The 26,266-nt window shown below is 44.7% G+C and overlaps 1 protein-coding gene across 1 annotated transcript; it reads left to right on the forward strand.

Annotated features, from left to right (window-relative positions):
• Positions 1-1,469: 1,469 nt before the first annotated feature.
• CYSLTR2 (cysteinyl leukotriene receptor 2) lies at positions 1,470-25,918 on the forward strand. Its single transcript, XM_027557260.1, has 4 exons — positions 1,470-1,874; positions 19,781-20,079; positions 22,083-23,117; positions 25,232-25,918. Exons 3-4 carry the CDS (start codon positions 22,084-22,086, stop codon positions 25,299-25,301), a joined length of 1,104 nt encoding a protein of 367 aa, XP_027413061.1. The 5' UTR covers positions 1,470-1,874; positions 19,781-20,079; position 22,083; the 3' UTR covers positions 25,302-25,918.
• The last annotated feature ends 348 nt before the right edge of the window (positions 25,919-26,266 follow it).

The following is a 26,266-nucleotide window of genomic DNA, read 5'->3' on the forward strand; positions in this document are numbered from 1 at the left end:
CACCGTTGATAGGGATTGTGCTGAATCTGTAGATCAGTTTGGGGAGTATACTAATAATATGAAGCCTTCCAATTCATGAACATGGGATATCTTTCCACTTATTTATGTCTTTCATATTTTTCAGCCATGTTTTATTTTCAGTGTACAAATCTTTAACCTCCTTGGTTAAGTTGATTCCTATGGGGATTTTCTGATGCTATTATAAATGAAATTTCCTTGTTGGATTGATCACTGTTAGTGCATAGGAATGCAATTGATTTTTGTGTATCCTGCCATTTTGCAAACTTTTTTTATTAGTTCTGTGAGGTCTCTGTGCATGTGCAGTCTTTAATATTTTCTGCGTGTAGGATTATATCATCTATGAACAGACATAATTTTACTTCCTTCTTTCCAATTTGGATGCCTTTTGCTGTGCTTAGTCACTCAGTCATGTCTGACTCTCTGCAACCCCATGGATTGTAGCCCTTCAGGATCCTCTGTCCATGGAGATTCTCCAGGCAAGAATACAGGTGTGGGTTTTATTTCTTGCCTAATGTTATTGCAGTATTAATGCTGAAGATATTAACGAAATGGGGAAAGTGAGAAATGGTTAGACTTAGAACATATATTGCAGGTAGAACAAATGGAATTGTTGGCTTGCGTGTTGGCTGTGGGAGAAAGAGGGAAGTTAAGGATGGCCTCTAGCTTTATGTGAGATCGGCTGGCTGAATCACTGTGGTGCCATTTCATTAGATTGGGTAAATGAGAGAGTGTGCATTTGAGTAGGGAAGAGAAAAGCTCTGTTTGGACACATTACATCCATGAATGTGGATAATACGGGCTTCCCAAGTGGCTCAGTGGTAAAGAATCTGCCTGCCAATTCAGGAGACACAAGAGATGCAGGTTCAATTCCTGGGTCAAGAAGATGCCCTGGAGGAGGAAATGGCAACCCACTGCAGTGTTCTTGCTGGGATAACCCCATGGACAGAGGACCTGGCAGGCCACACTTCTTGGGGTCGCAAGTCAAACATGACAGGGTGACTGAGCATGCATCCAGGCGGGTAATATAGATAAAAGCAGAATATGATGAGAAGAGATCAGAAGACAGACTGTTGTGTCTTCTGGTCTTGTAGTCGGTTTCTAAAAGCTCACATTTAGAAAAAGGAGAAAAGAAGGAGAACCAGAAAGGAAGCAAAGAAGAAATAATCCAAGGAATAGAATAGGAACCAAGAGAGTCAGAGAAACAAGGAGGAGAAAGTTTCAAGAAACGGACAGTGGTTAACTGTGCAAAACAAATTGAGGAAGGAAGACGAGGACTAAAACGGGACCTTTAAGTGAGCAATGAGGATACCATGACAGCATTTGACAGCATTTTCACCAGAATGGATAATATCTCTGCCTAAGTACAAGTAAGTTGAAAAAGCAAGTGGGTGTTGGAATTGCCCTGAACAGCTTTGAAGTGCTATACTAATAAGGTGGTGTTGATTTTAGTGTCGTCATAGAAACAAAAAACATGTCGGAGAACTAAAGCCACTTAAAACTCCTGACTCCAGCCCATCACGTCCCCTTGACTTGTTTGTGAAAGATGCCAGTAAAAACAATGAGAGGGGAGGAGCTAATTCAGATTTCTTCCTTTAGCTGCGGACCCTAAGTAGAAATCTTCACTCTTTATCTTGAGAAGGAAGCCAGCACCATCTCTGACACAAAAGTTCCTTACAGCACAAATGGCTGTCTGACCAGAGTTCCTTCTTCTCTTGCCATTGGCTGACATTGTTCATAAAATACACTTTGCTGTTTCACTTTTTTTTAAAACAAGCAAACTGAATTACTTGGAGGAGGAAGACAGCAGAGACAGAGGATACAGAGCCACGGCAGCTGAAAGAAAGAAAACTCAGGTGAGCATTTTCATCTTTGCCCTGTTAACTTGTTAAAAATTGTGCTTTGCTATGTTTCATAGGAAGAAGAATAATTTTTTAAAGTAAGTTTATTTTGTTCTACTATAAACTTTTTTCTACTACATGGTACTTTAAAAAATATTGGGAAAGTACAAAAAAAGTAGAAGGAAGCAAAAACCACCACTGAGATAGCTGCTATTGATATTTTGGGGGTTATTTCTTTCCATTTATTATGTGCGTCTACCTATGATTTTAGTTAATTTTCGTAGTCATGCTTGTACACAACAGATACGTTTATATTCCTTTTTTCCATTACAGCATACATTTTCCCACATTGCTGTAAATGCTTTATGATCATAATTTAAAATTGCTGCATAGTATTACATGGAGGAAATTTTCTGTACTTTGCCCAAGCATTCCCCTATATAGGGTCATATAGCATCTTTCCTTTTTTCATAGAGTGGGTCATTTGATAACATAAGATATATTTTTTTCCTTTCAGAGTCTTGTTTTTTGAGGAGAGGAGGTTAAACTTGAGGATGTAGATTTCAGCTCTCAGTTTTACTGAGTTTCAGTTTTACTGAGAGGCACAGTGGGAGGGAAGGTGTGTATGAGACCGTGTGCTTATAATCTGCTTGTGACCCTTTGGGGACCTCAGCCAGTGGTTCTCAACTCTGGCTGTACATTCCATCAGAATCATTCACTTCTGGGGAGATTAGAAACTTATCTTTAGAATAATTGAAAATTAACTTTGGTGAGGAGCCACTCATCTGTTGTTGTTGCTGTTGTTTTAACTTTTAAAAATTTCTCAGGTGGCTCTAGCGGGTGAGAAGCATAACGACAACCAACCTAGGTTATTTGTAATAGTTCTCTCTCTCTGACCCATACCTGAAAGCGATACATTTTAAGGGAAAGGGGATGCACTATCAAGCAAGCTGTCTAAGTCTCCCTTTCAATACTGCCTTCCTGTCTATGAAATCCCTTCACATAGTCGTTCATTTGATTCACATGAGTGCTGGAGTGTGTAACTCTTACTTTAAAATAAGAAAGTACAGCCAAGAGGACACAGGATCTTTCCTAGGGTCGAACCAGAACTGGCCCAATCTGGTTCAGTTCAGGGCACATACATCTTGAGTAATGGTTATTGTAGAAAAACATTGTTCAAATTTTGTTATGTCTGTATAATTGCATATTCTTTTAGCTCTTTACATGACATTGACATGTAATAGTTATTTACATGGCAATGATTATGATTTAGCAGGAAGAAAAAAGCAAGGTTACAAAATAGCATTAAAATATGGACTCATTTTTGTTTGAAAATATGTATATTTGAAGAAAAGTGAAAGGAAGTAAAGGCACAAACATTTGTATGTGTCTGGTTGGTGGTAAATCTTATAATTTAAGTTTATTTCAGCTGGTATTACTTTACTATTTTTTTTTAACCACATTCATTGCTTGTGTAATAAAGATGTGAAGTAAATTGAATGGAATTGTTCTTGTCTTTCTGGTTGGCTCTTCTCCAGATGAAATGGTACCAGCTCATTTTACTTGGCCATAAAGAAGCCTTTCTTTTCATTCTTGATGAGTTTTGTTCATACTTGTCACAAATGTTCCTGTTGTTGTTAGCTAGCATGTTCTTATTATTGTTAGCTAGCATCACCTGGAAACTTACCAAGTGTCAGGCACTGAGTTAATTGTATCAGTTTTCCTCATCAATGCCCAATCTTCCCTCTGCGGATGAAGGTCTTGAAGCACAGGAGTAAGAGTGACCAAGAGGCAGAGCTGAGGGTCAAACCTAGTTCCCCTCTAACTCAAAACACATGTTTTCATTCGTGATGCCATCTTTCCTCCCTGACCTGAGGTCATCAAGGGTACCCCGCATCACGTACACATCACTCATTTGGGAAGAAAGTGATGTATTTTTTGTGGTGTACTCATTGCATTGGAAAAGCCCCTGATGCTGAGAAAGACTGAAGGCAAAAGGAGAAGAGGGCGACAGAGGATGAGATGGTTGGATGGCATCACTGACTCAATGGACATGAGTTTGAGCAAACTCTGGGAGATAACGAAGGACAGGGAAGCCTGGCGTGCTGCAGTCCATGCAACGTGCAGTCCATGTTGCAAAGAGTTGGACCTGATTAGTGACTGAACAACATTGCTATACTTCAGGATCACCTTGGGCATTTGAGTATCTCATGTGTGCTCCAGACTCAGGGCTTCCTGCTTTCCTAGTTTGTGTTGCTCACCAGACATCTGAGGCATGCTAATCCCCCAAGGCTAAATCTGGACAGTAGAAGCCTAACAAGTGATTGTGCAATGACCCAGTGAGCTCTGGTTTATACAGCAGCCAAGCTGGGCAATGTTGAGAAAGTCAAGAATTGGCCTAGGTTTTTCAGCTTTTCTGTGGAGCCTTATCAAATCCACAACAGAACCCACAGCACTGTATCTATGGTGTCCTCACGGAACTGCCCACTACTTCTTTGTGTTGGAATTACTTATGTGTGAGTCTCATTCCTTCTGCTGGATGAAGAACGGCTGAAGATGGAGTCTCTGCAGACAGCCCACTACACGGGCTCCATTAAGAATAAATGTTTTTATCGCTAAGTCGTGTCCGACTCTTTTGCAATGCCATAGACTGTAGCCCACATGGCTCCTCTGTTCTGTGGATTTCCCAGGCAAGAATACTGGAGTGAGTTGCCATTCCCTGCTCCAGAGGATCTTCCCAACCCAGGGATCGAACCTATGTCTCCTGCGTTGGCAGGCAAATTCTTTATCACTGAGTCACCTGGGAAGCCCTAAGAATAAATGGGCAGGTGTAAATACATTAATTCATCAATGAATGTGAACTTCAGTTAACAGCTTCTTTTTATCTCTATTGAACCTATTAACCTCTTTATGTGAATTGACCCACGGAGAATGGGTATAGTCTTGGACAATCTTTAAAGGAAAACTTCTCCTCTGGCTTGGTGGCAGTAAGGGCTGACTCCTTGGACAGAGAAAGTAATAGAAGCTGGAACAGCAACCTGGAACCAAAGAATCTTAAAGTTGGAGCATCCTCAGGAAGAGCCAGGGTTAGTGCAGAAGCTTTTTACATCTTCAGTATTTCAAGAAGAGGTTTTAAAGAAGCAAGCAGATCTGAGGAAGAACAAGAAGAAGGGGGGATATGTGGATAAGTCAGGGGAAGAGCAGCGAAAGGAAGAGAGAGGAAGAAGGTGTAGGAAGGGGAGTCTATTTGCTCCCGATGTTCATCAAGCTTGGAGAATTGAAAAGGGTCCAGTCCACGGTTATTATTTCTATTGCATGTTATGAAAACAAGAATATGTTTATCATGGAAAAAACAAAACACCATTCTCCAAGTAAGTGTCTTCCTGTGGGATTATAGTTTTAGCTTGTTTGTTCCTCTAGTACGGGAAACACAATCATCTAAAAAATGCTTGAAGGCATCACAGATTCTTTGAAATAAGTTTGTTTCCTTTTATTTTGAATCTTAACCTCAACTAGAATTTTGTTGTCTTGCAAATTCTGAGAGATTTGAAAGCGACTTCCTTTGTTAGTTGCAGTGGAAGTTATTGGCCCAGAGCCAGAAAGACAATTTGCAACCCTCAGAGATAAAAAGAGAGTCACCTCCTATGATGTCTGGGTGTCTTCTGCAACCTTCCTTTTGCCTATAGGCCATTGACCTGATATATTTCTGTCCTCGATGACTCAGCAGGTAAAGAATCTACCTGCAATGCAGGAGACACAGAAGACGTGTGCTTGATCCCTGGATGAGCAAGATCCTCTGGAGGAGGAAATGGCAACCCACTCCAGTATTCTTGTCTAAAAAATCCCTGTGGATGGAGGAGCCTGGCTGGCTACAGTCCAAAGGGTCACAAAGAGTTAGACACACAACTGAGGGGCTAAGCACTCATATGCATTCCTGTCCCCAGATCTTAGATTTGAACTTCAGAGACAAAAAGTTTGTGAGGAAAAATGCCTGGACATCAGTTCAGTTCAGTTCAGTTGCTCAGTCGTGTCCGACTCTTTGTGACGCCATGGACTGCAGCACGCCAGGCTTCCCTGTCCTTCACTATCTCCCAGAGTTTGCTCAAACTCATGTCCATTGAGTCAGTAATGCCATCCAACCATCTCATCCTCTGTCGCCCTCTTCTCCTTTTGCCTTCAGTCTTTCTCAGCATCAGGGTCTTTTTCAGTGAGTCAGTTCTCCAATTCTGTTGTAAAAGACTGTTGAGAATTTTTCTTCCCTGGAAGATATCTATCATGAAACATAAAATGAGCAGGGAGTGGGTGAATCATAGTTTCATTTGCTCACTCACTGGTTATTTCTTTGTGCACATTTATGGCCACAAGCTATGCCAGGACCCAGGATACAGCAGTGACAAGTAAGGTGTTCTTGCTTCAGTGAGCGAACACTCTGCGGGGTAGGGATAAGCAGGAGCTAGTGGCTGCCCCATGGGTGGTGTGAAGACAGGAAGCACTGGAACAGCCAAGACCCAGAGGGCTCAGAGAACGCTCTTTCTAGAAGTGATTCTGGGAAGAAACTTGAGGCTGGTAAGAAAGAGCCTGGAGTAGGAAATGGCAGCCCACTCCAGTATTCTTGTCTGGAAAATTCCATGGACAGAGGAGCCTGGTGGGCTACATACAGTCCATAGGGTTGCAAAGAGTCAGACATGACTACGCACACACGCACACAAATAAAGGGCCAGGTGAGGAACTGGAGTTCAGACTAAGTAGGTAAGACAGAGTCTGGTATGTTCAGAGCATTGAACTAAGTTATGAGGCTGGAGTGGATTTTTCTGAGGACAGCGGTGGAGAGATGACAGCCTGTCGTGGGCGGCCTTGAGCGGGCCCCTGGGTGGAAAGAGGGGCTAGTGGGAACCTTGGGTAACAAGGCAGGCCTTCCTTGAAGGAGACATTGGGTGGCAGAATGAGCTGGGGCTGTGGGCTGAGGGGTGGGGGGAGCCGGCAGTGGGCTTTGTCCTTTGACCTCTCCCTTTTAGGTCACCTGTGTCCACTGTCCCCCAGGCTACTGGCAGCTCGTTAGGACACCTTCCTGGACAATTCTCCTGATTTTCAATTTTTTTGAGACCTAGGAAAACATTTTCTTCTTATCCTTTACAGCTTTCTTACTTTCCTTTACAGCAGGGGTAACCCTAATCTCCTAACCTCCAGGATCTAATGCCTGATGATCTGAGGTGGAGCTGAGGTAATAATAATAATAGACATAAAGTGCGCAGTTAATGTGATATGTCTGAATCATCCGGAAACCATCACCCCCGCCCTGGTCCACAGAAAAGTTATCTTCCATGAAACCCATCTCTGGTGCAGGAAAGACTGGAGACCACTGCCTTATAGTTTTCTTACCATTCTTTACAGGTATCCTGCACCTGGCATACTATCTTCCCCCTGGCAGTAGCCAGGCTTGCACAGGCTGCTGATGCCTTGAAAATGTGTGATGTGCAGGCTCCGTGCAGTTTCTTTCACGGTGTTGTCTCCCTGGTCCTCTCAGTGATGCCGAAAGGCTGAGTACTTGCTGAAAATGCTCAGGCCACTGCTAAGAGCTAGAGCTAGGGTTTGGATCCTGTTGGGATTTACTCCCCAGATTTTTCTATGACTTCATCCCGCCACTGTATCCTGCCAGGAATCATATGATGCTTAACTACCTACCTTGATCAATAATTCCTTTGCTCCAAGAAGTGAATTTAATAATGGAAGGTGAAATGCTAAGGTGGAAGGGGAAAGACAGAGAGGGAGTTTTCATTTGAATAAGTGGGCTTTAGGGGAGCCCCTGAGTTGTGTCTCGTAGTCACTTGGATTGTGGACAGCAAGAGTCCTGATGCTGACACAACCCCTGTGAAATTACTGAGGTGAGTAGGGCAATGGCCTCTGAGATCACACTTGCTGGTTTTCTGTCTTTGGAATCAGAAGACTTGGAAATCAGAGGCTCAGCTGCAGAATGAGTCTGCGACGTTTCTTGGATGTTTCTTGGATCAGAAATTGGGTTAATAACAGATACTTCCAATCTTCATAGACTGATGAAGTGCATTAGAAAACAACTTTTTAAATGCTCAGATTCTTTATGAAATTAAATCCATAATCAGCTTTGCTGCTGTTGTTGTTGTTCAGTCACTCAGTCGTATCCAACACTTTGCAACCGCATGGATTGCAGCACACCAGACCTCCGTGTCCCTCACTCTTTCCTGGAGTTTGCCCAAGTTCGTGTCCATTGAATCAGTCCACTGATGTGAGCCAAGCATCTCGCTGTCAGAGGCAGAAAGGCTCTGGCTTGGGTGTTAACCCTCCCCTAGGGTTCAGTCCCCTGGGATAAACTGTTTTCTGGGAGCATTTTCTCCTCCAAATAGCACATCAAATAAGAAAATTGTGCAGAGACTCCAGTACTAAGGCGTAGCTCTCCCCATACATGTCCATAACCCATGGGCACCTTTGGGCACGGGGAAATTCTCGAGAATGGAATTTTGGAAGAGCATGTGCTAACTGACCCGGACAAGTGGTCGGCAAAAGAGAGAGAAAAGGCAGCTGTTGCTAAACCATCAGCAAGACGCTGCGACTCAAAGAGCTGACATTTTGACAACGCCAGTGCTCTCCAGATTGTCACCTTTCATGCATCCGTGCTGATCTTTGCCCTGATGGTGGCCCTGGCAACACGCTTCTTCTCGAGGTTCTTCTTCCTGCGTCTGCCCGCCTGCATTTGCGGTGGTGAATGTCATTGACCACACACTCTGTATCTGCGTCAGGTTCTCCTTTTGGTCGCAGCAGGCCAGAGCTCCTGTGCACTGCATATGCACCCCACCCCCATGGGGCCTGACAGACAGTATTTCAAGCAGCCTGAGGCTGAGTCCAGGCAAGAAAGTTTCTGGTGGCTCCCAGGGCTTCCATCCCTAGATCAGGAACATCCCCTGGAGGAGGGCATGGCAACCCACTCCATTATTCTTGCCTGGAGAATTCCACAGACAGACGAGCCTGGCAGGCTATATAGTCCAGAGGGTTGCAAAGAGTCAGAAACACAACTGAGTGACTAACACTTTCCCCGTTCCTGTTTGCCAAATCCTGTGGGGTTCCTGAGAAATCTGCGGAGAGATGAAGTCAGGCCAGGCAGCTTCCTTATAAAAGAAGCCAGTGAGAGGAGGCAATTATAAGTAGAAAACTACTCAGAGCATTCAGTCTCCCACAGGGGCCCTCTGCCACAAGGACTCCCACCCTTGCTGCAAAAATTCACTCAACTCTTCCCCTGATGACAGAGACCAGATTCAAAGACTGTCCCTTGGGTCTTCAAGCTCCCCAGGAATTCCTGGAAAATTTCATGAAGAGCACACTGACTTTTCTGTCTGCCAAGCCCTGGAGTGAGTCCGGTACAGTTTGGTTGGGATCTGGGAGGAGAGGTCAGGTCTTACGAGCTTTGTAACTTGTGCACATCAACTCCTAGGCAGAGGACAGAGAGGAGACAATGAAAGTCAGGCCCTGGAGGGGAAGCTTCAGTGTCATCCTATCAGGCCCAGGACTCTGGTTGAGGGGTCCCGCTGGGCCCCAGATCTGTTAAAGAGATCTTGGCAGCACAGACTGGAGAATTTGCTCCTGGGGGAACTTCCCAAGCCCTGAATGCTATTTAACACCTACTGGTTTATAGCAGATCCGCTAGCACCTCTTTCAGTGACAGGTTGACATCATAGCTATGAAGTGTGGGAGGAAAATGGCATTTGGCAGACAAAGGACCATTAGGCTGGTGGTACGGGAAAGGATGGGAGGCATTGGCACTATGGGACAGATGGGGCAGAGAATCAGAGTGGCAGAACACTCCAAGATGCTGACTCCATAGAACAAGGCTCTGAGTGGTTCACTCATCTGCCCCCTGTTTATTTTAGAAGCCCAGAAACCAGCTCCTCATTCAAAAGATATGGTAATCTCAGATCTGTTCGTTTGTATTTCTGTTTTGATCTGTAAGCATCTAATTCACATTAGCCCTTGAAAAACTCTATAAGTATTAATACAAGACTGTTTCTGGGAGGCTAAAGAAGTGTCTCAAGCTATACATTTCCACCTGGACATTTGGAGCCTGTTACAACTGAGGGCTGAGCTAGCAGGGTTGGATTTCAAGAACAAGGCACTCACTGATACTTCTCTGTTTTGGAGGGTATATTAGCTACCACTTTGGGGCCTCTGGGATTCTGAGGCTGTAAAACCTTTCAATCCAGAGGGTTGAGTCCTCTTTGTACAACTTCAGGGAGCTAAGTCTATGAACTTTTACAGTAATAACAGCTAATGATACAGAAGGGCTTTCCAGGTGGCTCAGATGGTAAAGAATCTGCTTGCAAATGCAGGAGACCCAGGTTTGATCCCTGAGTCAGGAAGACCCCCTGGAGAAGGAAATGGTTACCCACTCCAGTATTCTTGCCTGGAGAATTCCTTGGACAGAAGAGCCTAGCGGGCTACAGTCCATGGGTTTGCAAAGAGTTGGACATGACTGAGCTACTAACAATGTTAATTCTTTAATTCTTCCCTGGTCACTCAGACAGTAAAGAATCTACCCTCAATGCAGGGGACCTGGTTTAGATTCCTGAGTTGGGAGGCTACCCTGAGAAGGGAATAGCTACCCACTCCAGTATTCTTGATGGTGAAATAACGCTGAAAGCTCAGCCTCTGTGCACTGGTGCTGAAATGAATCTTGGAGACAAAGTTTGGGGTGAAGTAGAAAAGAATAGCTTTATTGCTTTGCTAGGCAAAGGGGGCACAATGGGCTCCTGCCCTCAAAATGGTGTATCCCAGCCCAGAAGGATTTGATGAGGAGTTTTATAGCAAATGATTCAAGGGTGGGAGTGGTGATAAGATTAGCGTGTGTCCAGAGCCTACACTCCTCTAATCTGGTCTCAGTTCAGTTCAGTTCAGTCCCTCAGTCATGTCCAACTCTTTGTGACCCCATGGACTGCAGCAGGCCAGGCCTCCCTGTCCATTGCCAACTCCCAGAGTTTACTCAAACTCATGTCCATTGAGTCGGTGATGCCATCCACCCATCTCATCCTCTGTCGTCCCCTTCTCCTCCTGCCCTCAATCTTTCCCAGCAGCAGGGTCTTTTCAGGTGAGTCAGTTCTTCGCATCAGGTGGTCAAAGTAGTAGAGTTTCAGCTTCAACATCAGTCCTTCCAATGAACACCCAGGACTGGTCTCCTTTAGGATGGACAGGTTGGATCTCCCTGCAGTCCAAGGGACTCTCAAGAGTCTTCTCCAACACCACAGTTCAAAAGCATTAATTCTTTGGCACTCAGCTTTCTTTATAGTCCAACTCTCACATCCATCCATCACTACTGGAAAAACCATAGCCTTGACTAGACAGACCTTTGTTGGCAAAGTAATGTCTCTGCTTTTGAATATGATGTCTAGGTTGGTCATAACTTTTCTCCCAAGGAGTTAAGCATCTTTTTATTTCATGGCTGCAGTCACCATCTGCAGTGATTTTGGAGCCCCAAAAAATAAAGTCTGACACTGTCTCCACTGTTTCCCTATCTGTTTGCCATGAAGTGATGTGACTGGATGCCATGATCTTAGTTTTCTGAATGTTGAGCTTTAAGCCAAAATTTTCACTCTCCTCTTTCACTTTCATCAAGAAGCTCTTTAGTTCTTCTTCACTTTCTGCCATAAGGGTGGTGTCATCTGCATAGCTGGGGTTATTGATATTTCTCCTAGCAATCTTGATTCCAGCTTGTGCTTCATCCAGCCCAGCCCAGAGTACATATGATGTACTCTGCATATAAGTTAAATAAGCAGGGTGACAATATACAGCCTTGATGTACTCCTTTTCCTATTTGGAACCAGTCTGTTGTTCCATGTCCAGTTCTAACTGTTGCTTCCTGACCTGCATACAAATTTGTCAAGAGGCAGGTCAGGTGGTCTGGTATTCCCATCTCTTTCAGAATTTTCCACAGTTTGTTGTGATCCACACAGTCAAAGGCTTTGGCATAGTCAATAAAGCAGAAATATATGTTTTTTTGGAACTCTCTTGCTATTTCGATGATCCAACAGATGTTAGCAATTTGATCTCTGGTTCCTCTGCCTTTTCTAAAACCAGCTTTATGGAAGGTTATGGAGGCTGGAGTCTGTTTCCTGCAAGAAATGGAATGACAGAAAGACTTTCATGCCCAGGAGCCCCACTGGGAGCTCAGTTTCACTAACAAGTGTTGCTTTCTCCAAGGTTTCCTGTGACCCAGGTTCTAACCTCATGGGTTATCTTGCTTAATTCTCACAGCAACCTAGACAAGTAAGGACTATTGTTTTAGTTATCTCCATTTTATTGATAAAGAACTGAGGCTCAGTGAGATAAGGTCCAAGGCCACAGAGTTGGTGAGTGAAAGAACCAGGTTTCAAACCAAAGCTTTAGCTCTCACCTGCTGCTCTAGTACTGCTTGCCTGCAGTAGAGGGGAACCCCTGTCATCCTTTCAGCATCTTTATCATTAAATCACCTCTCAGTCTTTCATGGGGGTTCCCTGGTGGCTCAGACGGTAAAGCGTCTGTCTGCAATGCAGGAGACACGGGTTTGATCCTTGGGTTGGGAAGATCCCCTGGAGAAGGAAATGGCAGCCCACTCCAGTATTCTTGCCTGGAGAATCCCATGGACGGAGCCTGGTAGACTACTGTCCGTGGGGTCGCAAAGAGTTGGACACGACTGAGCGACTTCACTTTCACTTCCAGCCTTTCATATTTTTACTAATGCTCTGAGATCCTTTTCATCTCTTTATCATGGGTCTAAGCCCACACTTTGAGATTTAATCACGGTAGTTGATGTCATTGAGTCCTCACCTTTAAAGTGTGAAACACCTTAAAGTCATCATGCCACTTACAGATGAGGAAACTGAGACTCTGAGAAGATAAATTGTTTGTGCAAGATTCCCAAACTTGTAAGTGGCAGATTTGGCTCCTTACACCGACATTTCTGTGAACTTTAACAAGGACATTACAAGAGCTGCAGGAGTGATGAGAGAGACCTATGAAAAGTGTCGGTTGGGTAAGGCGACATGCAGAAGGTGATGCAGGTGTTAAAGAAGAAGATTTGGTTTGACTAGAGTTGGGCTTTCCTGGTGGCTCAGTCAGTAAAGAACCTGCCTGCAATGCAGGAGACCTGGGTTCGATCCCTGGGTTGGGAAGATCCCCTGGAGAAGGGCAAGGAAACCCATTCCAGTATTCTTGCCTGGAGAGTCCCCATGGACAGAGGAGCCTGGTAGGCTACAGTCCATGGGGTCGCAAAGAGTTGGACATGACTGGGTGACTAAGCACACACACACACACAGAATTGGGTACCTTGCAGACTGGGGAGGAGGAAGATGGAGAAGAGGGGGAAAGGTGGAGAGAACAGAGTAGACAGTCCAGTGTTCAGGACTCCATGCTTCCAATGCAAGGGCCACAGGTTTGATTCCTGATTGTGAAACTAACATCTCACATGCTGCAGGACATGGCCAGGAGGAAAAAAAAGTAGCAGAGTAAACAGCACGGGTACATACCTGAAGAAGTGCAAATCCAGTCCCCAGCTTCCTGGCACTGAGGAGCAGTAAAATTATAGCGATAATGCCAGCTTCATGGTTTGCAAAGTGCTTTACCCGCATTTGCTTCTCTTGGAGCTCTTTTCTGTTAGAGTCAGCGGAGAGCATTATCCTCATTTCACAGATACACTTCCCCAAATAAGCGAAGTGATGTGTTAGCCAAGGCCACATGTATCTAGAAACTGACAGAGCAGGACCCAGGCTTCTGTGCTTTTTCCACCGTCTGTGGCCTGGTGGCATGGCTCCGTTAGCTGACTCTCATTTATAAAAATACAGGTATAACTGTGACCAGTGGTGCAAGGTCTTAACAGCTAGAAATTGGGAGAGCTGGAAGTCAAATTTCAGGTTCAGTGTCCATTCTGCTCTAGCTTGGTTCAGGTGTATGAAGTTTGAGGAGATAGGACAAGAAATGAACAGAAGAAGAGATGGAAGCCCATTTGAAGACGGGCTGAGAGTTAAGGGGGTGTCTGCAGAGAAAAGAATGCATCTTTCCTCCCTGATTTCCTCCAGCAACAAACACTTCACAGAAGCTGACTGAGACTTTCTCACCTCTCAGAGTAGCCACTTATTTAACCCCTGCTCCTTTATTAGCTCTCTGGCCTTGGGCTCCCAAGCCACCACACCCGCTCTCCCCCAGGAGCACTGATAAGCTTGCTATGAAATCTTTCAACCCTTTTTATCCCCCATGACCACTCCCTCCTCCTTAAACTCCTTAAAGCAGTCTTGGCCTCCCTGAAGTTGTGTTCTCTCTCTCTCTTTTTTAAGTTCTCTGATTTTACTAGGTCTCAGTTGTGGCATGTGAGATCTAGTTCCCTGACCAAGCACTGAACCCAGGTCCCCTGCATTGGCAGTATGAAATCTTAGCCACTAGACCTCCAGGGCTGCCCCAAAGTTGCATTTCTGATTCATCTCTTATCATTCAATCACTTTCTTGGTTGTCTTTCCAGGTTCCCGTTCTCTCTTCCTGTTCCTTAATTGTTGATGTTCCCCGAAGTTCTGTCCCTGATCTTCTCCCATCTCTGCTGTTGTTGTAGCCACGCGTTCCAGGAAACAAACTCACTCAGAAGGACAATGCAGATAGTGGAGTGCAGTTTATTACATCGGCGGGCCCAAGGCAGAGTCTCCTCTTAGCCAAGGACCCCGACCAGCATTTGTGAAAATCTTTTAAACCCCATGTGTACGTGTCTGAACCCACCACTCCAAATTCCTTGAGACTTACATAAACCAAGGAAAATACAATCCCAATAACCCCATCATCCACGTGCTATGTGCTCATGTGCTCAAACAGTCAAACAATTAACCAATAATCAATAAACCCGAGGTTACATTCTGATAGATACAGAAAAATTTATGGCCTCTCTGGAGGAAGGGGTGATTAGTGTCCGTTTTCTCTTAGGCAATAGGTAACCTAGATATGATCTTCAAGGTTCCCCTGTCTGGAGGGGGTCTTATCCTTCTGTTGTTGTTTTCATAGGCACTAAACACAGAGTTCAGAGTCCATTGGAAAGGTGGCTGAGCATGATCAGCATGAACAGGCCTAAGATGGAGTCCAGGCCCTATGAATTCCTTCTTCACTGTCACACCCCTACAGGAGCTTGTCCACTCTTCTGGCTTCAATTACCAAGTGCTGGTGGCCCCTAAACCCAACAGGCTTGCCTGTCTCCTCCTCCCCGGCTCTAGACTGAGATCAGACACTTCTGTGTGTTTCATAAATGCTTCAAATTCAAAATGCTCAGTTGAATTCATTTTACATGGCCCTTCCCAAATAGCAGCTTCCTCTTATTCCTTTCATGTTCTTTTTATTAACATAAGACACCATTCTCTCACAAAATAAGAGAATGTTGACCATCCCCTACCCGAACTTTTCCTGACCTCCCAACCTCCCATAATGAAAGTGAAAAGTGAAAGTGAAGTCGCTCAGTCGTGTTGGACTCTTTGCGACCCCATGGACGGTAACCTACCAGGCTCTGAGGTCCATGGGATTTTCCAGGCAAGAATACTGGAGTGGGCTGCCATTTCCTTCTCCAGGGGATCTTCCCAACCCAGGGATCGAACCCGGGTCTCCTGCATTGCAGACAGACGCTTTACCGTCTGAGCCACTAGGGAAGCTGGAACCCATCCCCAACTCCAGTCTCATTTCTTTATATTCTCAATCTCATTCAAATATGTTCGCGCGCGCGCACACACACACACACATACACACCGGCTTTCCTGGACAATCGCAAGAGCATCCCTGGGAGTCTCTGGGGACCTAGGCTTGTCCTCCATCACACCTGTAAAATGCAAATCCACTTTCCACCATTCAAGGGTTCCCACTGCCCTCAAAGTAAAACCCAAACTCTTCCGTGTGGAGGTAAGTCACTCTTCTCGCCCTCTGCCCACCTGACCCTCCCTTTCATGCCTCAGTTGGACTAGAATGCTTGAAGACTATGTCACTGTGCCCTAGGGCCTCGGTCTTTGGGGTCTGCAGCCAGGTACAGGCTCGTACTTGAGACACACAGGTAAGCCCACCTGTGGGCTCTGTCCTGGTCAGTGCTGAGAGTGCGGACAGGATGTGAGACAGGTCTATCAAGCTCCTGGAAAAGCAGTAAAAGATTCTGAGGTGGGGACCTCCCTGTCAAACCGGTGGTAAGACTCCAGACTTCCACTGCAGATCCCTGGTTGGGGAGCTAAGATCCTGCAAGCTGTGAGGTGCAGGTTGGCCAACAAAGAAAAAAAAGAAATAAAATATTTTTTTCCCAAGTATAAATAAAAATAAAGTTCTGTGAGGTTTTGAGGAGTTGCAACTTTGCAGTGACCATAAAGACGTTTCAGTCCTCCAGGTTAGCTGTTTGTCCTCATCAGCGCACATGCAGCATGTTTGGTTTTCTTTGTAACTGCGACACGGAATCTCCATCTGCTGCTGCTTTGCACTCTTTCTTCTTTGTCGTTTTAGTACCATTAAAGCTGCAGGAGACAAAGACTCAATCCTTTCTTTGTTCTGAGGCCCCTTTCAGTCCAGGAAGCTATGCGCATACTCAAGCCCTCCTCTCTCTGCGTGCACGCATGTTAAGTCACTTCAGTTGTGTCCAACTCTGTGCAACCCTATGGCCCAGAGCCCATATGGACCAGGTTCCTTTGTCCATGGGATTCTCCAGGCAACCATACTGGAGAGGAAGCCAAGCTCTCCTCCAGGGGATCTTCCCAACCCAGGGATCAAACCCGCGTCTGTTACAGCTCCTGCATTGGCAGGCAGGTTATTCACCACTAGCGCCACCCGGGAAACCTCTCCTATCTCTCTACTGCTGCTGCTGCTGCCAAGGCAGTGCAAATTATGCTGTCAATTTATTTCCTAATTTTCCTTGAATTTGCCTCTTCTCAGCTTCGTGTCACATACTTAATTTGTCTGGCTGATTTTTAGAGCCACATCTAGTAGATGATTTTCTTTTCCTTTTTTTTTTTTTTAACAGTCTCGTGAAAGGTAGCAATATGGTGTAGTCAAATGCATGTTTTTATGGGCAGTAAAGAACAAAGTGTTTTAAAGGTTTCTTAAAGGAAAGCCATGCGCTGAATGGAATTTTGGATTTGAGCTGGCCCTGCTTTTGACCTGTGACTCTTAGTTAAATGAGGCTTCTAGGAGGAGTTGTTGTTTAGTTGCTCAGTTGTGTCTTTTTTGCGACCCCATGGACTGTAGCCCATCAGGCTCCTCTGTCCATGGGGTTTCCCAAGCAAGAATACTAGAGTGGGCTGCCATTTCCTCCTCCAGGGTATCTTCCCAATCCAGGAACTGAACCCACATTTCCTGTTTTGCAGGCAGATTCTTTACTGCTAAGCCACCAGAGAAGACCCTCTAGGTGGGGGGTTTGTGTTTTTCTTTCTTTAGATGTCCAAGGATGAAGATGCTCTTCGAATCAAAGCCCCAGCTTCTGTAGCCTCAGCCCCTCTTCTTCCCACTGGGGCAGTTTGACAGCCTTGAGCCATGCCTGCGCCCACCTCCACCCCCGCCCCCCACCTCCAGCCCCTCTGGGGCCCAGAACACATCCCAATCCAAGGCAGAGAACTTGAAGTAACTCTGGGACTCTCCTTACCCTTGGGGTTGATCTCTTCCTGATCTGGTGCCTTGATTCTAAAACTGAGCATCTCTCTCATTCCTGAGATTCGGTCCCCTTTTCAACAAAGGCAAAGGGCCCCTCTTTTGGCATCCCTGGCCCAAATCTCTGCACCCAGGTGTTGTTCGGCATTCAGGTTCTCCCGCAATGACTGGGGCCTGCCTGCAATGGCCAGGCCTCCTCTCAGGCCCAAAGTCCTCTCTTTCCATGATGGCCTGGCAGTACAAGCACCTTGCTGCCTGCCAATGCCTCCTGAGTTCTGCCTTCTTCCCCAATTGCTCAAAAAGTACCTCTTGCCAGGGGCTCTTGTTGGTTCCCTCATAGCCATCAATATCCTGGGGAGCAACTGCTACCATCTTTTTTTGCTTTCCTGTCCATGTTCATACCTGCTGGGTGCCATGTTCTGCCTGGGATAAGGGACTCTCCCAGCATCTGTGGCTCTCTTTGCGGGCTCACCACCCCCAGTGATGGAGAGGACAGGGTGGAGGGCCAGACTGCCTTCCTCATCGCAAGTCACAGGGATCTGCCTTCCTCATCACAAGTCACAGGGATCCTGTTGGTCTTGAGATGAAAGAAGCAGTTTTAAGGTCTTTATGGTCAAAACATTTAAGGATTTGATTGCTCTCAAGTCTATTTCTACTATTTTAGATCCTTTCCTGATATCAACTTTTCCTAAGATTTTGTCCAAGTTCTGACTCCAAAGTCAGGGCCATATGGACAGGACTCTGTCCTTTTCTAAAAAGGCCATTGGTAATAGAACACATGGGCTTCCCAGGTGGCTCAGTGGTAAAGAATCCACCTGCCAGTACAGGAAAGGCAGGTTTGATCCCTGGGTCAGGAAGATCCCCTGGAGAAGCAAATGGCAAACCACTCCAGTACTCTTGCCTGGGAAATCCCATGGACAGAGGAGCCTGGGGGGCTACAGTCCATGGGGTCTCAGGAGAGTTAGGCAGGACTTAAAGACTAAATAACAACAACCCATGTAGGACATCACAGTGCATTAGATTTCCCTGTGCTACACACTGTGCTCCCAACAGTTGTGTATTTTGTACATTGTATTGATAGTGTGTATCAATCCCAGTCTCCCAATTTCTCCCATTCCACCCCTTTCCTCCTTGTGTGTGCATGCTCAGCGGTGTTCGATTCTTTTCAGCCTCAAGGACTGCAGCCCACCAGTCTCCTCTGTCCATGGAATCTTCCAGGCAAGAATGCTGGAGTGGGTTGGCATTTCCTTCTCCAGGGGATCTTCCTGACCCAGGGATTGAACCCATGTCTCCTGCATTGATAGCAGTAGTGTTAGCTGCTCAGTCATGTCTGACTCTGCGACCCCATGGACCATAGCCCACCAGGCTCCTCTATCCATGGGATTCTCCATGACAAGAATACTGGACTGCATTGCCATTCCCTTCTCCAGAGGATCTTCCCGACCCAGGGATCGAACCCAGGTCTCCTGCATTGCAGGCAGATTCTTTACTGTCTGAGCTACAGGGAAGAACATTGATAGGCAGATTCTTTGCCACTGAGCCACCAGCAAAGCCCCGTGTGTGTGTTTTTTGTGTGTGTGTATTTGTTGTTTGTTTGTTTTGACTGCACCGCATTGGCTTTGGGGATTGAATCTGCGACACAGCAGTGAAAGTGCTGAATTGTAACCACTAGACCACCAGGGAACTCCCTGTGGTACTTTGTTAAAGAGCCCTAGGAAACTAATACAACTCTCATTTCACAAAGGAATGGATGCTTAGAAATGCTCATTCCCCCAATAGTAAGTGCTTCCAAATTTAATTGACTCTAACATAAAAGGTAGAAAGTGAAAATGAAGTCTGTCGTGTCCGACTCTTTGTGATCCCATGTACTGTAGCCCGCCAGGCTCCTCAGTCCACGGGATTTTCCAGGCAAAAGTACTGGAGTGGGTTGCCGTTTCCTTCTCCAGGGGATCTTCCCAACCCAGGGATCGAACCGGGTCTCCCACATTGCAGGCAGACGCTTTACTGTCTGAGCCACCAAGGAAGCCCCCAACGTAACTTAGAGCTCTTTAATTCCAGACATTTGAACCCTGGCTTGTTGATCTGGCCCATTAAGTAGGGATCTTCTTCATCTATCAAAATCATATTCTAGATAAGTTATATAATAACATCAGCATTTCACAGGGAAGATTTTATAGAACATTAGTTCTGTAGAATAGTAGAATGTTTCAATATGCAAAAACGTTTTCAGAGTAAAAAAAAAATAAAGAGGGACACCCTGTATTAATCAGACTTGTTTTTTTTTCTTATAGGACCTCCTTGAGCTTTGACATGTGTTATGAATCTCCAAGAGAGGGATACTAAAGCTTGCTGTGTCTCTCAGGCTGATTTGAACACAGAAGCCTTTCCTTACACAGAACATCTCATGGAATTCGTAGTTTGTGGAAGATACTTTGGGAAGTGCTGAACTAAAGAAAAGACTTTTTTTTTTCTTTTACATTATTTACATACCAACCGTATTTTCTGAGTTGCATCTTCACATCAGTCTCTGAAGGAGAATTGAAAAACATATTTGCCGTATCGGAAATACATTTACAAAGCATCCATTTGGGTAGGTTAATTTAACTAATGTTTTACCATACTTCTTTTAGATCATTCTGTGAATTCTCAGGGTCAGTGTCTTCTAGTCAAAGGCCTTTAGGAACACCCCTGTAGTTGGACACCATTGAGTTTATTGACTTGTTGTATCAAGGAGAATGCACACCATGGGAAATCAGAATATCTCAGGAAGAGGGTGTTGGAAAAGAATTATTGCAGGAATTGTGCTTGTGTTAGGTAATTTGGGGCTTAGATTTAAAAATGGAGGACTTTGCAGAAACAAAAATGGTTATTAGTTCTTATAAAAAACTGTAAAATAGGGACCCAGACTACCATACCCAGACAATGAAATTATGTCCCCCCAAGCCACTTGTTTTTTCCCCTAGATATCTAGAAGTCTGCCCCTACCTCTGCAGTTATGGGCTGTCCTGTAGTATTTACATAAGTAAGGCAAGAAGTGTTCAGTATAAATTTCTCTTTGACTAGAAAAGAAGAAATTAAGAACCTTGTGATTATCCATGACAACTATGCCTAGTAAATTTACATTTAAAGCAATGCTTGGTCAAAGATAAACAAACCTGCACACTTCTAAGAGTGGTAAGACAGATTTTATTCAATCATATACTATTGCAATTTTTTCAATAATATACTAGTCCAACATGAACTGAACTCAGAAGTAACTAGATGTTTTATCTTATTTATTTAAAAAAAAAAAAACTTACTTATTCATTTATTTGGCTGTACCGAGTCTTAGTTGCAACACACAGGATCCTTGTTGGATCCTATGGGATCTCTCACTGCTGCACTTAGACTCTCCAGTCATGGCGTACATGCTCAGCAGTTGCAGGGCGCAAGCTCAGTTGCTCCATGGCGTGTAGGATCTTCCCTGACCAGGGATCAAACCCACATTCCCTGCACTGCAAGGAAGATTCTTACCCATTGGACCACCAAGGAAGTCCCTGCTGCTGCTAAGTCACTTCAGTCGTGTCCGACTCTGTGCGACCCCATAGACGGCAGCCCACCAGGCTCCCCTGTCCCTGGGATTCTCCAGGCAAGAACACTGGAGTGGGTTGCCATTTCCTTCTCCAATGCATGAAAGTGAAAAGTGAAAGTGAATTCGCTCAGTCGTGTCCGACCCTCAGCGGCCCTATGGACTGCTGCCCTCCAGGCTCCTCCGTCCATGGGATTTTCCAGGCAAGAGTACTGGAGTGGTTTGCCATTGCCTTCTCCAAGGAAGTCTCTAGGTGTTTTAAAAAGAGAATGAGAAAAAGGAGAGAGAAGGGAGTGAGCAGGGGCTCAGTAGAGTCAGGGAATTTAAAAAATTACAAATAGGAAGGAGGGGTTGGGTCAAGGTGGAAAATATCTGGGTTTTCTAACTGGTGCTTACGAGATTAGGCTCCTACCCTCCCACACAGGCTTGAGGCAGAGGCCCTATGTCCAGGTGTTGGCTGGAACAAACACTGAATTCTTTTGACAGCCTTGAGTTTTCTCAGGCTATGTAAGAAGGGGAGGTTATGGTCATCCTCGAGATGCAGTCTTGAGTTGTTCAAAACTATGTTAGTGTTTTTATGTTAGTTGTTATTCAAGTCAGCGTGAGCCAAGGTTGACACCTGGTTGACGAGGACTCAGAGGAGCCTGGCTAGAGTTTCATCAAGAAGAGAATCTTTGTCAGCTTCCAAAGCAGAAGATGTGTAATTGATGACTTTCTCCAGGGTCACAGACAAGTTTTAGATGATCTTCATCTGGACCCTGGGCAAGAGTTCCCCTAGTCTGAGACTTCAGCTTCAGTCAAATAAATGAATGGTTATTCTGCATTCTAGAAGTTTATCATGAAATGAAATGAAACATATAGTGAAGACAGATGGTAAAACAATAAGCATATGGTAAGACATAGCCAGTATTTTTTGATTCAAGTTTCAAAGAAAAGCTAGTATTTCTCTCTGTTTCATTAAAACCTGGATAAATGTAAGCAATGAGCAGGAAGCAACCTTTTGTATCTGTTTCTTTTTGATTCAGCATGGAAAGAAAACTTGTGTCCTTATCTCCATCCATATCCGCATCAGAAATGGAAACCAACAGCACCTTCAGTGATCACCATAGCAACAGGAACTGCACAGCTGAAGACTTTAAGAGAGAATTTTACCCCATCGTGTACCTGGTAATATTTATCTGGGGAGCCTTGGGAAATGGCTTTTCCATATATGTTTTCGTGCAACCTTATAGGAAGTCCACATCTGTGAACATTTTCATGCTCAATCTGGCTACTTCAGATCTCTTATTCACAGCCACACTGCCCTTCAGGGTGGACTATTACCTCAGAGGGTCCAATTGGATATTTGGGGACCTGAGTTGCAGGATTATGTCTTACTCTATGTATGTCAACATGTACAGCAGCATTTATTTCCTGACTGTGTTGAGTGTGGTGCGTTTCCTGGCAACCGTTCACCCCTTCCGGCTCCTTCATGCCACTAGCGTCAGGAATGCCTGGATTGTTTGTGGCATCATATGGATCTTTATCATGGCTTCCTCAACAACGCTTCTGAACAATGGCTCTGAGCTGAAGGGCAATGTCACGTTGTGCTTGGAGCTGAATCGTAATAAAGCTCCTAAACTGAAGACCATGAACTACATTGCCTTGGTGGTGGGCTTTCTGCTGCCCTTCTGCACACTCAGCATCTGCTACATGCTGATCATTCGAGCTCTGTTGAAGGCGGAGGTCCCAGAATTAGGGCTGCGGCTTTCTCACAGGAAGGCATTGACCACCATCATCATTGCCTTGGTCATCTTCCTCCTGTGTTTCTTGCCCTATCATATACTGAGAACCCTCCACCTGCTTCAGTGGACGGCGGATATATGCAGAGACTCGCTGCATAAAGCTGTGGCCATCACACTGGCTTTGGCGGCAGCCAACAGCTGCTTCAACCCTTTGCTTTATTACTTTGCTGGGGAGAATTTTAAGGACAGACTAAAGTCTGCACTCAGGAAAGATCATCCACAGGAACCAAAGTGCAGCTTTCCTTTCTGTGTGTGGCTGAAAAACGAAACAAGAGGGTAAGGGGTTCTTGGGCGAGGCTGTTCCTACGTCTTGTGTCCACCTTCATTCACATGTGGTCTCCAAAAGACCATCTATTTACACCATTCCCAACAAAGGTCGATTCCCAAGATTTAATTGACTATGATTTTATTATAAGACCTACTGCAAATTTTTCATTAGGTGTATCTTCAGTGTTTGAGCCTAAATAAGGAGTACAACAGGAAAAATCCCCATTAGAGTCTTGCAACCAGAAATGTCAGACTGGGAGAATATGCTGAGCACAGTGGCTGCTGCTTCTCATCAAATTCTGTATCAGTCATATCTCTGGCCCACTAGGCATTCTAAATGCTTAGTTTTAAGACAACCCCAACGTTTCCAGCTTCTCTTGTTCCTCGTCCTTCTTCAATCTCCTGTTGTTATTGTTGTTCAGTCATTATATATCTGACTCTTTGCGACCCCATGGACTGCAGCATGCCAGGCTTCCCTGTCCTTCACCAACTCCCAGAGTTTGCTCAAATTCATGTCCATTGAGTCAGTGATGATAACCATCTCATTCTCCTGAGATACAGCCAATTAACAAAGCTATTGGAGGCCCCAGAACAGATAAGAAAAGCATCCTTAGAATTCAGGGGAAAGATTGTGAAGAGGAAATCTGCCCTCTAACAAAGCAAAGTCAAGGTCCCCAACAAGAACTGAGGGGAGAAAAACGGAGAGAAGTCCTGGGACAAGACAGAAAGGGGAAAAAGAATTTCATTTTGCACTAGGAGAGGATTTCTAGTGCAAAATGAAAATCCAAAGGCAAAAGCTATGCCTTTCTCTTGTCAGGGGCTTAGGAAAGACAGGAAGATTAGGAGAAGGATGCGGGGCATTGCCCTCGGGGTGGAGGGATTATGTGCAGAATAGGAAAGAAGAGGGTCAATTTTACTCTTGAGATTTGGGTTCAGGCTGTTTACTGCAGTTCTCATCCTACAAGTTGATCCATTTGGATGGGATAAACCTCCAGAATAAAGGAGATGGTGCTAAGGGTTTGGTTGGGCACTCAGAGAGAGGGTAAGCTGGAAGGCAAGTTACAAAGATTGTGGTACCCCTGAAATTCTATGAAATTCAATGAACATTTGACAGAACATGAGAAGGGTGGCTTTCTTCTGAGAGAGTGTAGAAAAGCACTGGTTTGTGGGAGGTGGGGTCCTGTCTGCCCACTGAAGCAAAACCAAGTCGACTACCTACTGCCACCACCATGACCACTGTACTGTCAACAATCGAGTGCCCTCTCTGTGCTGGGCAGACTGTGCAAGGCACTGCGCTGTGCTGTGCTTCGTCACTCAGTCATGTCCGACTCTTTGTGACCCTGTGGACTGTAGCTCACCAGACTCTGCTGTCCTTGGGGATTCTCCAGCAAGAATACTGAAGTGGATTGCCATGCCCTCCTCCAGGGGATTCCCAACCCAGGGACTGAACCCAGATCTCCCACATTGCAGGTGGATTCTTTACCATCTGAGCCACCAGAGAAGCCTGTGCAAGGCACTACTCATCCATTAATCCCACTTAACCCTCACACCAAAGCCCTGTATTTTCATTTTACAGATGAAGGAACTAAAGCCCAGAGAAATTAAGAATTTTGTTCAAGTTCATAGAGCTCCACAAGAATTTTAAAAACATCTGTGCAGAGGGGTTGGCTAGGTGCTTCACCCACCGTTTCCCTGGCAACCCTCCAGGGACATTACTTGACTGTCTTAAGTGAAAGCTTTCTTCCCTCATCAGGTACCTACCCCTTCTTACTCTCATGAAAAGACTGAAGGCTGAAGTTTCTCTCTTTGGAATTAGCCCCAAGATAGAGTGGAGGGTGGGAAGGAGGTGGTGTTCTGAAACTAGGAAGAGACTGAGGGGAAGTCCTCATAGTGAAGAGGAGCCTCAGAGTTCTTTGGTCACTCAGCTACCAGAATGCTGACAGACACACACCTTATCAAGACACATGCCTGGAGGATCCTTCTACAGGACAGCAGTCAATGACTACTACACATCGGAGAAAAGGGCCAGAACATGAAAAAGCAACAGTAAATGAGAGGGTAGATAGAAACATTTTCAGTATGAAAGGTCTCAACATTTTCAACACCTTTGCATTTTTTAACAGAACCCTACAGGAGAGTTTGCTTCTCCAAAATAAGAGAATAAACCAAGATAAAGGAAAACATGACATCTAGAAAGCAGAGACTCCAACACAGGATAAAGATGAAGAAAATTCCTAGGACGTTGGTGTGTAGCAGAAAAATAAGAAATTGATTGATTTACACGTGTTGGAGAGATTTATGTCTTTTTTGGATAGCGTGGGATGAACTGGTAAAAATACACAGGAAAATAAGCAAGTTAAAAGAGAAAGCAATTATTAAATACTAGGGGGAAAGAAACTGATGTTCAAGAATGGAAATAAAACCATAGTACACTACATGGTTCAGCTGTGAACAATATTTACATAGAGAATATAAATAGCAAAATACTGTGATATAATTTTTTTCAGGAAATGAGGGAGAGAGGTTGTGTGTGTGGAGGGAGGGGTATAAGAAATCTATGGCCCTTATCACAGAAAATGCATAATAATTAAAGCTAAAGAATGATAACTACCTGTATAAAAATGTTATTTAACAATAGAAGCTAAAGTGCAGAATAAACAGTAAAAATAATTGATAGGATTGCCTTTGGAGAGAAGTTGGATATGGGAAGATAGGGTGGGGATTTCTCTTTTCCTTTTAATAACTATTTAACTGTCTAACTTGTGACTGTGTATTGCTGAAATAAAATAAAAATTAAGTCAAAATTAAAATTTAAAATTAGAATTAATTTTTCCTTAAAAAATAAAAAAGACAAGGAAGAAAAGAAAGGCTACCAGAAATGGAAATTGAACACTGAGAGAAGAAAGGAAAGAAGAAAAGGAGTACATTTGGATCTGGGCCCCACCCAGCCTTGCCATGCAATGGAAGTTCCATTTTGAGATAAGGGGAGTCTGAGGTCAGGGGTGATTTGGCATGTTAGAATTTTTTTTTAGTTACAAGTAACAGAAAACCCAACTACAAGGGTTTAAACAGTCACTATATTACATAACTGAACCATACAAAGGAAAGCTGGGCTTCAGGTCCTATTCAGTCAGGATGTCTATGAGGCTTCCTCTTCA

The sequence above is a fragment of the Bos indicus x Bos taurus genome, chromosome 12 (genome assembly GCF_003369695.1).
Source record: "Bos indicus x Bos taurus breed Angus x Brahman F1 hybrid chromosome 12, Bos_hybrid_MaternalHap_v2.0, whole genome shotgun sequence".
In the NCBI taxonomy this organism is placed as follows: Eukaryota; Metazoa; Chordata; class Mammalia; order Artiodactyla; family Bovidae; genus Bos; species Bos indicus x Bos taurus.